The sequence below is a fragment of the Abramis brama genome (assembly GCF_963993115.1).
Source record: "Abramis brama genome assembly, chromosome: 18".
Lineage (NCBI taxonomy): Eukaryota > Metazoa > Chordata > Actinopteri > Cypriniformes > Leuciscidae > Abramis > Abramis brama.
Window position 1 is genome coordinate 6324306 of NC_139980.1, and position 14089 is coordinate 6338394.

Genomic DNA, 14089 nt, shown 5'->3' on the forward strand with positions numbered 1-14089 from the left:
CATTAGCAGCAGACCATTTAAGTCCTGCAAGTTGCGAGGTGGTCCAGCACATCCCATAGATACTAAATCGCATTGAGATCTGGGGAATTTGGGGGGTTAAGGCTACACCTTGAAGTCTTTGTCATGTTCCTCCAAAACATTTTGCAGTGTGGCAGGGTGCATTATCTATTATACAGTAACTCAATGAACCACTCATTACAACTGAGGTATGCAGAAGAGCATCTCTGAACGCACGTAAACCTTGAAGCAGATGGGCACCAGGTGCCACTCCTGTCAGCTACGAACAGGAAACTGAGGCAATGAGTCACCACGGGCTCACCAAATTTGGACAATAGAAGATTGGAAAAACGTTGCCTGGTCTGATGAGTCTTGATTTCTGCTGCAACATTCAGATGGTAGGGTCAGAACTTGGTGTAAACAACATAGAAGCATGGATCCAACCTGCCTTGTATGAACGATTCAGGCTGCTAGTGGTGTAATGGTGTGGGGGGATTTTCTTGTCACACTTTTGGTCCCTTAGTACCAATTGAGCATTGTTTAAACGCCACAGCCTACCTGAGTATTGTTGCTTACCATGTCCAGCCATTTATAACCACAGTGTACCCATCTTCTGATGGCTACTTCCAGCAAGAATAACGCCATGTAACAAAGCTCAAATAATCTCAAACTGGTTTCTTGAACGTGACAGTGAGTCCACTATACTCAAATGGCCTCCAGAGTCACCAGATCTCAATCCAATAGGGCAATTTTGGGATGTGGTGGAATGGGAGATTGGCATCATGGTGGTGCAGTTATCAAATCTGCATCATGTCTGCTATCATGTCAATATGGACCAAGATCTCTGAGGAATGTTTCCAGCACCTTGCTGAATCTATGCCACAAAGAACTAGGCAGATCTGAAGGCAAAAGGGGGTTCAACCCGGTACTAGCAAGGTGTACCTAATAAAGTGGCTGGTGAGTGTATATTTATATATATTTATACATAATATTTATTTTATTATTTATATATAACCATCTAAAGTGTCTTTTTGCAGACTGATTATATCTTATTCCCCCTCAGACTACTAGACGCATGAGGCTCTGCTAATATTAATCAAAACATAATGTCCCGCATTAGAACGGAAGAAAACAGAAGATCGGTTTAGACAAATTATTATCTTTCAAAATAGATCAAAACAAGAAAAGGAGAAAGCTAGACAGATGGGAAGAGAAGGAGAGGCAGGAAATCCACGCACCCAGAGTCCAAACAAAGTAGTATTTAGGCCGGGTGGTCAGCATGGACAAATACAGGTAGACCACCTGAGCATAGAAGGGTGTGGTGGCAATAAAATCATCATCAACGTTACGCTCCACAGGACAGACTTTGCAGACGGAGAGGAAGACCAGCAACGAGATGAAGCAGGTGGCCAGTTTTCGGATGACCTCTGTCTGTTAAGAAACAGAAATGCAGAAATTGATATGAATTTGAAATAAGCCAATCATATACATTTTAGGAATAGTTTTATATAACATATTGATAACAAGCCAATATTCAAAAGTTTGGGGCGAGTATGTTTTTTAAGAAATTAATACTTTTATTCAACAAGGATGCAATTGATCAAAAATGAGACTTAAGACTTTTACATTATTACACACGATTTCTATTTCAAATAAATACTGTTCTTTTGAACTTTCTGTTCATCAAAGACTCCTGAAAAAAAACGTATCCTGATTTCCACAAAAATATTAAGCAGCACAACTGTTTTTAACATAAGAAATGTTCCTTGAGCAGAAAATCAGCATATTAAAATAATTTCTGAAGGATCATGTGACACTGTAATGATAGTGAAAATCCATCTTGTCATCATAGGAATATATTACATTTTAACATATATTTAAATAGAAAACAGTGATTTTAAATTGTAATTTTAAACAGTTTGTACCGTATTTTCGATCAAATAAATGCATCCTTGGTGAACATAAGAGACTTCTTTCCAAAATAAATAAATAAAAATAATAATAATAATAATCTTACCAACCCCACACTTTTGAAGATTTGTTCAGCCTTTATGCTATTTGTGATAAACTGAAGTTATTAAAAAGAAAAATACAAACGACTAAGTAAAACGAACATTTGGTGATGGGTCGTTCAGTCTGCTCTTCCCATTGACTTTTCCCTTGGTCTCAAGCTCTCTGTGCCGATAGGGAGTGCCCTCAATGAAGGCAATGTAATCGTTATAGGAGCAGGTGGGACCAGCCAATATGCCCATGAAATTACAGTTATAACTGAAGTACTCCAATAAACTGGGCATCCGTCTGGATGAAACACAAACACGGAGGAAAAGAGGATGATTTTAGAACTGCATTACATCTAGTGAAAAGACTTGAGATAGCTTGCAGGTATAAATATAAAGGGCAAAGAAACTATTTTTCTAGACCACAATCATATACACTCATCATATACACTCATCAGTTTAATTTTGTCTTTGTATTTTACAGTAAACAGTTTAATTTAAAGCTTCTTTTAAATCTACATACCTTATAGCCAACAGTTTTTGACCCTGGTTGAGCTGATCTTCCTTCCTCGCCATTCCTGTTAACATAAAAAAAATATAATATAATATAATATAATATAATATAATATAATATAATATAATATAATATAATATAATATAATATAAATTAATTAATATATATAAATAAAATGCCTCCTTTTTCTGTTTTCCACAGAAGAAACAAAGTCATAAGGGTTTGAAATGTCAAATGTTCAAGGGTGAGTAAATGACGACAGAATTTCAATTTTTGGCCGAAATATTTCTTTAAACAAAATTTTGCTGGAAATCTTGACGTTTGAATCTGAGCACAGAGGAAGTATTGTACCTGCTCAGCTTCTGAGCCTGTGAGAAGTGGTTTCATCTAACAATCCCTGGCCTCTCCCTGATTTACAGAGGGAATTAGAGAGGGAAGAAATGTGCTGTAAATTGACTTGGCTCAGAGTTCATGTGCTTGACTCATGAGTCTCCTCTGCCTCAGTTGTTTGTCTTAATGCACACACGATAAGACAAGGCAAGTCGACCCAGCGTAAGTGGCTTTAATTTTTCTTGTTGTATTGCAAGCCTTATGCACTTTACAAGACGAGCCACTTAAAAAGTTTTCATTAAGGTTTATGTGTGACCCAGCGAGCAGCAGCAGTGCAGAGACAGAGCTTCACTCACAATAAGCCCCAACATGTACCAGAGGTAGTAATGGAGTTTAGCAAGGCCTTTGTCCTATTAGTGTCCTACGGACCATAGGGAATATCAATGACAGGTTATTCAGGGCAACAGGCGAGTGAAACCACTTTATAAGAGTCCTGGCGGACAGCTTACATACAATTTATATCACCCAATGATTCATTTTATATCACGCTAGCAGAATATATCGCAATATATCAAAAATAACCAATGTGGTAATACCCATTTCTGGATTAGGGTTAGTGAATTAAAGTGAATCCAGTGAATTAAACACTTTCCAAATGAAAGGCACTTCATCACATTAACAGACATTAACTAAAAGATTATTCATAACAAATGATATGTCTGGTGCAAAAATAGCTTCATGTTATGTAACAAGCTAAAAGCAGACTCTAAAAGCATTTTAAAAACGCATAGCTGGCACATCTGTGACACCACATCAACTTAATTCTACTGTATATTAATGCGAGATACTGCTACAGTGGAGTTATTATTGTTAAAAAAAAAACATTTCTGTTATTTGACAAAAAACAAACATAACTGAGAAAGATTTCAACTAAACTATATTTTACTATTATATTATACTTAAATTACATATTATATTTGAATGACTCCACAAATTCATTTCAATTTAGTTTTAGATGTTATATTATAAAAAGGGAAACTAAAACCTAAAACAATAACTATATAAAAATAAAATAAACTAAGAATTCAGAATTTTAACTGTGCAGCATAAATAGTACAGACAAAATGTGACACGATATTAGCCATAGTATCAGCCAGTCCTACTCTTGCACTAGACATCCAGTGAGGTTACAGCACAGAGGACAAAAGCAAATCTAAAGGGAATCCGCTCTGTTCAAAAGCTACTCCGTGACAAAGGTTTGCAGGCCAGAAGATGAACTCGGCAGAGGACAAAGAAATGAATTAGTGATAACGGTAATAGTGCAAGATGGTGAGCACTCATCATAAGGGTATATGTCACCCTGTGGAACAATAGAGGGGTGAAGAGAAGGAGGGAGGCTTGGTTTCATCTGCTTTCATTTCATCCCACTGCCTTCCATTTCTTTAATTAGTTTCTCTGGCCCTTTGGCAGCACATTTGACAATCACAACAGCAGCAGCCTGGAACAGCATCCACAACAGAATCCCAATGCATCATTCCTGTGTGTATTCTAAACTTTAACCAAACACACACTCACCATCATGGATCTCAAAAGCCACACTGGTTATCTTCTGTGTGATGACCATCATCGGCCTGTCAGGGAGAGAGAAAGAAAAAAACATATGGGTACACAAAAGTGACAATGAAGCTCAGAAACCTCACATAGAAAGGGATATTCTTACCCTGTGAAATCGGCAGAGTACATGCCGTAGTCAAAGACGTAAACCCGGGTGATTTGGCAGAAGCTAAGATAACCCAGGGCGACCACCAAACAGTATCTGCAATGTGAACCAAAGAGCATGTTTCACATCCAAGCCATTTCAGAAGCATTAATGTACTTGCAACCATTTTTCTTCAGGTAATACAAATAAATTGTAGTTTTATAAGAGCTTTGATATCATGAAGGTCTGAAGGATGTCATACTGAGATTTATTGTGATCCATTGAAACCCAGAAACAAGTACAAACTTTATTTAAAAAAGATGATGTTTCTAGAAATTAACTCTCAACGGTGATGAGGGCTGTTGATCTGCAGAGTCTGAACAGCAGACAGAGGGTGTGTGTGTGTGTGTGTGTGTGCGTGTGCGTGTGTGCGTGTGTATGTGTATAAACCATTATTCTCTACCCAAATTAATGACATTATTGCTCCCTATTCTTGTACAATGGAGAAAAAAAAAGATGTGGAAATTAAAATGGGAGTAGAAGATGAGAAAAGGCACACATACATAGTCTCAAACACACACACACACACACAGGTGAAACTGTTAGTGCCATAGAGGCGTTTCATTATCACTGTCAGATATACTGCATGTGTTTGCTCAGCCTGTTCGGTATTTTTAAATGGCTCTCTGGAAAACTGGATTCTGATTGGCCAATTGTTTGCATAATTTTGCAAACTGCATTACCTACCACTGACTCACGCAATACATTTTCTACAAAGCTGTACTAGTTTTACATCTCTTGTATCGTCTTATGGCAGAATGGGGGCCAGGGCCCACTGTGAGGTCTCAGCAAACTTCCCAAAGGCCTCAATATGATATCATTTTAATATTTTTTCTTTGAAGAACCAGAATTGTATTGGAAAAATCTGGATATAGGAATCCCAATTTTAGAAGTATGATTTCTAGACCTGTAATAGTCATGTAAACTGTTAAAATAAAAAATAAAACTTAATTAATATACATTTGTCTAGAATATGAAACTTTTTTGTTTGTTTTGCGAGTAATCCAGCAAATCACAGACCTTTGAATATTGTTTCTTCTCATATTATAAAATAATTTGAATCAAAATATAATTGCATGTCCATTTATTTTTGCACAGTATGTATGCTACTTATGTAAGTAACTGTGTGAGCTGGATAAATAGACAGTCAGCCTGTCATTATCACAAAACAAACCTTCACAAATCTCTCCTTCTTCTGATCATGCTGTTTTCCAGGTTAGTTTTGTTTGATGCATTTAGTAGCAAGTAGCATATTCTGCCTAGTTTCCTGAGTCATGACTAAGTCAGGGAAAAAGCAGCGAGGACAAGATGCAAATGTGAATGCTGATTTCTCACAATAAGTGGATTTCTAATGTGAATGCAAATGTACTGATTGAGAGCGGTGCAAGACATCAGCCACAGCTTTTATAAAAAATTACAAAAAATAAAGATAATAATTCACAATATACCTTTTTTTTTCACCCCAAGTCTGTTTTGCTTCTGTTGTGTTCACAGTTACATGACAACAGAATCATTAGTCCAGTAATCATGTGGTTTTAAAACGTAAGATCTGTTTTATCTCATAGACAACGTTAGGGAAAAATCAGATAAAGCTTGAAGGGACTAGCACAACAGAAGCTCCCAGTCTTTCTCATTATTTCTTATACACACACACACACACTCGAGATTTAGTGATGACACATTCAGCTCAGGTCCCCAGACACTGCAGGTGTGAGTACAAATATAGACTAGGTGTGCGTGTGCTTTCCATTCAACAATGCAAGTGTGTTTCGCAGGTCTGCAAAACTGTTTGCCCTCCTAAAGGCGGACAAAAATATAATGGTCTCAACCGCTGTATGTTTCCCAAAACGCCACAACCATTCAAGTCAATCGCCTTTCTACACAACTCACCAATTAAAGACAGAAAAAGGAGGAGGAAGAATTGTCTACCTTAACAACTGCCCCTGAATGTCCCGAAGACAGTAATATCACCTTATTTGAAACAAAATGTCCCTAAAGGGCCATTTAGCAAAAGTCTGACATTGAGGCAGTTTTATATTTACCACCTAGTAAGAAGGTTCTGGCAGCTGGCAGGAGACGGCAGCAGGGAAATAATGGAAGGTTTTATTACACCTATGAGGAGGACAGTGACTGATGGTCAGCCAGTGAAGGGAATGAGGTCTTTCTCATTATAATTATCTTTGGGTCAGTTTTCAACTCTTTCATCAGAAGAAAGGGCACGATTTCTATCTGCATGGACCTTAGTTCACCTTTTGAATGAAAAGGGGGCTATGAAGGATTCACGCACTGCTCAATGGGCTCTATTGAATTCGAAGTAAAAAGTTTTTAATGTAATAGTGTTCACAACCAGTTGCACTTCTGCATTGTGACATATTTCCTAATGAAACAGGACATGCAATAACAAAAAGTAATTTATTACTGTAATTTATTTTAATCAACAGGAATTGATTGAATCGATTGGGTTGAATAATGAACTCTTGGTGACGTCAACAAAAAAGTAAAATAATTTCAGTTTATTTTCAGGCACAATAAGTTCACACCAAAAGAAAAATAATGTTATTAATATTAGGCATGTTAGGCATATTAGGATATTAATAATGTTACAAAAGATTTCTCTTTCAAATAAATGCTTTCTTTTGAACTTACTATTAACCCAAGATCCTGAAAAATAATGTTTCACAAAAATATTAAGCAGCACAACATTAATGATAAGAAATGTTTTATTTTATTTTCTGACCACCAAATCAGCACATGTGACCCGTGCTGGCAAAATGAGTCACAATGTGCAAATTTTCAAAAATGAGTTTATTAGAAATTAGAGTTATTTTCACATTCTCTATTAAAAAAATCTTTTGGCAGTTGGATTTAGAATTTGTTTATGTTTGTCTGTGCGGTGTGAATTAACAAATCATTTTTGCGTGAATACTCGCCAAGACAGATATTTTGAACTACTGTAATTCTGTGTATGTGTGTATATCGGGATCATGCTCTGTCCGTGGCGTCTGTGTGCACGCTTAGGATGCGTCGGTCAGCGCGAGAAAGATAGTTTTGTTTACATCAGCATGAGTTTGAAAATCACATTTCATATTTCATTGGTTCATGCCATTGAGAATTCACTATGAATATTTACAAAGTCAGAATGCTGCGCTTTAAACCAATACCAAACTTGTGCTGAGGGGAAGCACAGCCGTCAAGAAGCGAGCAGAGAAAAATCACATTTTTCATGGAAAAAGGAAAGGTACTCCTCTCAGAAAACATACAAATAAAGAGACTTATAGATGGTTAATTGCTATTTGGATCATTGGGATCGCTTGACGAGGGCTTAAATGAACACATTTTTGTGAAAACCTCAAATTTGACATTTTTCACTTGTTTTGCCTGAAGCTCGTATTTATCCTGTGCGCATTCAGACTCATTTTGCCAGCATGGGTCACATATTAGAAAGATTTCTGAAGATGTGACAATGAAGACTGAAGTAATGGCTGCTTTGATTTTACATTACATTTTATAATATATTAAAATAGATACATTTAATATATGTAACGCAGCCTTGGTGAACTTTTGTGCCTTTTAGTCAGTTTATTAGCTTTGAGACCATATTTGTGCATACAATACAGGAAATGCTGCACTTGCCCAGCCATTTCATAGGGTCTTTAATAAAGTAAAAAAAACATTAATTTAATGTTGCCTTTAATGTTGATTCTGAAGTCATTGATTCTAAATATGTAAAAATCTGGACTCACTTGTGCATGTGCTCAACTCCGGTCAGAATCATTATGCCGTAAGTAATGCCGCTCTGGAGAAGGAAATGAAGCGCATACCTGTAGAAAAGAGAGAAAATGCTGTTTTTAAATGCAGTACATTTTTGCTTCATTATGTAATGCTTAATATGGCAGCAGTAGGAATAGAGTTCTACATTGCGGTTAAAAGAGCCAACGAACTTTTCGATAAAAGTAAGGTCTGTTTTTTTTTTACTCTTTATGTAAATGCAAATTACCTGGATCAGCAGAAAAATATTGTTTTTTTTAGTGAAATGTGTGTGTGTGTGTGTGTGTGTGTGTGTGTGTGTGGGTATGTATGTATGTATGTATGTATGTATGTATGTATGTATGTATGCATGTATATGTATATGTATGTATATACATAAAAATATATGTATAAATGTATATATAAAATACACACTGTGTGTATTTATATATATTTTATTATTTTTCTTTTGCTGATTTGACATTATTGAAACAATCTGAAGAAGAAGTGAGCCAAATTTGTATGCCCATTACCCAGATCCCCCAAAGAGAACTGCCTCAAAGAGACTTTACGGAAGCTTATCTGCAAGTCAGACCCACTTAAAACACACACAAACACAAACAGAGACACTTTAATAAGGGTTTGAAAAGACGCCACTAATTAGCAAGCATAAGTCTCTCTATCTTTCAGTGTGGACTATTGATCTGTTTGTCTTTTTAAATGAGATGTTAATGAGTTCCAGATCTGAGTCGCCACGACTCATCAATACAAGCTTGAGCATGGCTGATAGTGATCTCATAACACAGACACTAATGTATCTAAAATGATGTTAGTATCGGCAGGAATTTCTAAAAACACTAGCTGTTTCTCTAAAGGTTTTTAGCAAAATACACTCAAAAAAATGAACTTTTGCCACTTGTTAAATTTAATTAATTAAAATAAGTAAAAGTAACACAATTGTTTAATATCGTCACAACTTAATTTAATTGTGTTCAATCAACCTAATATATTTAAAACTGAAGTTTACTTAATTAATTTGTGTGAAAACTACATGAATCATTTTTGTTGACAACTAACTGGGCAGTGGATCTGTAGTTCCCAGCATGCTTTGCAAGGGACTGCATTAGGAAGGTAAATTTAGGGATTAAAGTGTTATTTTATGTGTTTTTCTGTAAATTGAAAGATGTTGTTAGTTAATGTTAGTGTTTAATATTCAGTAATGTTAGAAACTTAGAAGACTTTCTGTAATGTTTTTGAATTTTGTGGTTACCATTATGCAGAAGAGTGGCGAATGTGTTTAGTTTAGGGCTGTGGGCACTCAATATACTCTATACATGCATTAAATCTCATTTGCAGACCTGCATAAGTAATATTCATATTACTCTGTAAAAAGGGTTTTTAATTAAACTGAACACTAGTATCTCCTATCATTGGAAATAACTGTAGAGTCAAATTAGCTAAAATTATAATGTTGGCAATTTTGGGCAGGGCAAAAATTAAATGTAGTCAACCTGACAAAACTTTATCTAGCAGGAATGACTAAATGAATTTAAGTTCATACAACAAGATTACAACAAATAATTTCAAACAAATTAGATTTTGTTGGAAAAATGTAATTCATTTTCGTGGAAAAGTTTTCCTTAATTTAATTAAGTTCGTTCAACAGCTTATTTTTTTGAGTGTATATTGGAAATTAAAAATGTTCTTTAAAAATTTTAACTGGATATATTATAATTATTATTATTAATAAATGTCATTAACTTTAACTGTAGGAAATTATATGATTGGACACAAAAATTTAAGTAGGTCACAATTCTTGCAAGGTCCTGGATACTACAGGAACCTCACCGAGAGTCATGCCAAACTTCTGATGCTCTTCTGGAACACTGTTAAATCATTGTTCTCTGACACTGTTTGTTGTGATTTAGCCATGATATTTTTTTCCGCATATTGATTTTTCTAAAAGATCATGTTTCCAAAAAACAAATGGATAAATGAAACCTTTTTAGTCCTAATTGCAAATTGTGAATTTAAATGATGATACTACTACAATCCAAAAACGGGACATACCAATAAAAAAAGCAAGTTTTTGTTTGTATTTCTGTTTTCCACTTTTCAAATGCATCTTTGATATGAATCAAATAGTGTAATGTGATTCATTTTGAAGCTTTTAAAAAAATGTCCGGTCTGCACTGTTGTGTTTGAGTCATATAGGTGTATTTACAACAGAAAAATTCCACATAATTTGATACTTGACTGTACTAGACGTCAGCTTCAGCTCCCTTTATTGCCTTCAAGCTGTTTGTTTATTCTGTATCAAATGTCTGTAGTTTCACAGACCGCTACATTTCCTATTGATTGGCGTTCGTTGTATCTTTCTGGAACGTCACAGCAGCACATATCCTGCAGTCCAGCAGCTGGGAGTACAAGCAAAAGCTGGTTTCAAATTCCTTGTGGACACACAGAGGGATGCGTCAGTATGGAAATACTCACCAGCCAAAGCAGAAGAGGGCAAAGTAGATGCCCAGCAGTGTGGCCACCACATGCCGCACAAAAGGACTTGTCTTGCTGGGGTGCAGATAGAGCCTGAACCACACGGCCGTGAGCAGGGCACAGAGCTGACATACTACGAAGTTCACCTGGGAAAAAAAAAGAGAAAAGTAACTTATCAACTGAACTCATGGTTAAAAGGCTGATATTTTAATCAAATGCATTTCATTTTGAAATTTTCAGATTGGATTATACGTCAGCTATGAGTGAGAGTAAATATTTTTAATTAAAAAATATATAATTATTTTTATTTATTTAATGGATTTTTTTATTCAAATATTTAATTAACGCATATTGTTAATTCAACTTCTTGACAAAAAAACATTAAAACCATTATTTGTAATACAACTTTTGTGAATAAAATACAAAATACAAATATTTCACAATTCACATACATGCCATACTGGTTTTACATTTTAAGTGATGATTACTCATTTTTTAGGACATAACAGAACATATTAATAGTACAACTAGTTTTATGGTACGTTACCATTCCTAGCACATCAAAGTGACAAGTGTGAAGACATATTTTTGTCATTTGGTTTCCATATCCATTTTGTCATGCTGGGTAAGCCCCGCCCACAGTGAAACCCCATTGGTCCAAATACTCCTCCACATTGCTGTACATTCAACATTTACAGTGATTACAGTGTGTATAGAAAAACTACAATATGTGATGTTGGAAACAGGTGTGAAGATTATTGTGTAATGTGTAGACAGACAATGGAATTTAGAAGAAATAATAATAAGCATGACAAAATATCATTGCTAAATCACAACAAACAACAACAAACAGGGTCAGAGAACAATGATTGAACAGTGTCCCAGAAGAACATCAGAAGGTTGGCAGGACTTCAGTGAGGATCCTGCAGTATTTCAGGACCCTGCAAGCCTTGTGACCTACTTAAAAGATAATGCCTTGGGCTTCACACTGACATGCTTCTTGTAAAAGCCAAAGACATCAACAACAGCATGAGTCTGGGAGTTGTTTCTTGCCTGGACACAGCTGTGAAATTTCAGCTGTAAGTCATTTGAAGTCAGACATATACACTATCTTCAACCAAACGTCTGCAAATAACATTTATTCCAACGCTTTATGCAAATAGAATTCATATTCATCACGAGTCTGCAGAATAGCTGAATATATATTACAGTCTTGATAGCTGTCTAGTAATTCAAGAATTCACACACCATGTAAGGATGCTACAAAAAAAAAAAAAAACTATGTGTCTGTCCTAATCATCCACATCTGCATTCAACAGCTGTAGAGCGGCACTTAATAAATCCACCAAAACAAGGAAGGACAAAACTTGTTTTTGAAACATCCAATACATGTCAGGCGACCCAGTGTGGTCTGCAGACCAAACCAAGGGGATTATGGGAGATTCTTGGCAGCATGCTATAACTTGTACACCACACTAGTGCTGTAATTGTAAAAACATCAAAAGAAATCTCAAGTGCCAAGTAATCTGTATTTCTAAAAAAAAAAAAAAAAAAAAAAAAAGCATGCTTAAATGCAGGCAGCACAGCAAAAATATAAGTGAGCCACAAGTCTTCGAAATTACCTGAGCTTGGATATTACAACATCTGATTTCAAAGAATATGCCTTTGAATTAGTTTTATTACTTTCAAGTCATGACATTTTTTAGAGGCATTTACACTGACAGCAAAAAAACTGTCCATTATGAACCACACAATCCTTGCATGCGGTTACACATAATTATGGATAGATCACATAATGTTTTAGACACAACATACATAATCCATGACAGATGAAGGATCATCAATCAGTTTTGACAGAGACTCGTTTGCCAGCTTCTGTTGCTTTCTTTGCAGACTTCCTGTTGCTCTCTCACTCAGTTCCATCTGTCCATCTGTCACACTTGCAACAAACATGAAGCACACACAAAACCTGCAGTAAATCACACAGCTAAATGGTTAAAATTTGTAACAAATGTGCCATAAAAACTGAAATGGCCTTGCAATATCATCTTCTTAATGTTACACTAAATATTACTGAAAATCCCACCAAAATATCAAGCAGCACAACTGTGTTCAACATTCATAATAAAAAAAAATGTTTCTAGAGCAGCAAATCAGCATATTAGAATGATTTCTGAATAATCATGTGACACTGAAGACCGGACTATTGATGCTGAACATTCAGCTTTGACATTAGAGGAATAAACTTCATTTTGACATTTATTAAAGTAGAAAATAATTATTTTAAATTGTTATAATATTTCACAATATTATTTTAACTGTATTTTTATCAAAGAAATTCAGCCTTGGTGAGCATACTGTAAGTGACTTTCAAAAACATTAAAAATCTTACCAACTCCAAGCTTCTGAATTGTAGTGCACATTAAAATAAATAGATAAACTGTAGGCTTAATATTTGACATCAGCACCTTCAACAAAATCACAAATCATACTAATTCTTCCTAAAATAGTTAATGTAATTCCAAAAGAAAGCTTAACATTTCACTTTACAGCAGCAGATAGTGATATGCTCCCATTAGGGATTTACTATTTTACCACAGTGTTTAGGTTCTCAGCACCAAGTAAACAGGGCTTAGATTCAGACTTGGAGAAAAGGTGCCATGAAAAATGACACTAACTCAATATATCAATACAGATTATAAAGCATGCTCTCATGCCCTCTTGATGTTAAGGGCAGCCAAGGAGAGACGAGAGGGGCCCGAGCAAACATCTTTACAGAAGAGCATTAAAAAGGCTCATTCACAAGCTCTCCCTTAACAGCCAGCTGTAAATGAAAGTGGCGGAAAAAACTGGAAAAACAAAACAAGTTACTGAACTCGACAGGCCTTTAAAGCACCCATCTAAAGCAGATGAATACTTAAACTTTTGAATTTTTGACATGATTCAGCATGACAAAACCTACTAATAAGCCCATTTCTGTGTAATTATTGCCTTATCATTTTGCCAGATAAAAGCACTTTTAGTGAAACTATTAAAGTCCCCCTGTAGTCAATAATTTCATCCTTTAAAACTCATCTTTGATCATCAAAATTACATATTTAAATGTTTTTTCCTTGGAAAAAAAATTGACTCGTGCCTTAAAATAGCTTGAATGTAACTCTACACCCTTGCCTCATTTAGTATACACGGTTCTATGAATATGCAAATTAGCCCCGCCTCCACTCACTCACACCAGCTCAGGGATCCACTCAT

The 14089-nt window shown here is 35.5% G+C and overlaps 1 protein-coding gene across 2 annotated transcripts in view; it reads right to left on the reverse strand.

Moving 5' to 3' along the window:
* Nucleotides 1-14089, reverse strand: part of mboat2b (membrane bound O-acyltransferase domain containing 2b) — a 30848-nt gene that overhangs the window by 4159 nt on the left and 12600 nt on the right. The window contains exons 2-9 of one of the 2 annotated variants that reach the window (XM_084091040.1): nt 12653-12776; nt 10838-10983; nt 8341-8418; nt 4559-4654; nt 4414-4469; nt 2518-2572; nt 2112-2295; nt 1236-1428 (exon numbers count right to left, since the gene is read on the reverse strand). In XM_084091040.1, the coding sequence (XP_083947166.1) occupies nt 1236-1428; nt 2112-2295; nt 2518-2572; nt 4414-4469; nt 4559-4654; nt 8341-8418; nt 10838-10983; nt 12653-12760 (916 nt within the window). In that variant the 5' untranslated portion in view covers nt 12761-12776. The remainder of the gene's footprint in view (nt 1-1235; nt 1429-2111; nt 2296-2517; nt 2573-4413; nt 4470-4558; nt 4655-8340; nt 8419-10837; nt 10984-12652; nt 12777-14089) is intronic. The other variant, XM_084091041.1, reaches the window with a different exon arrangement.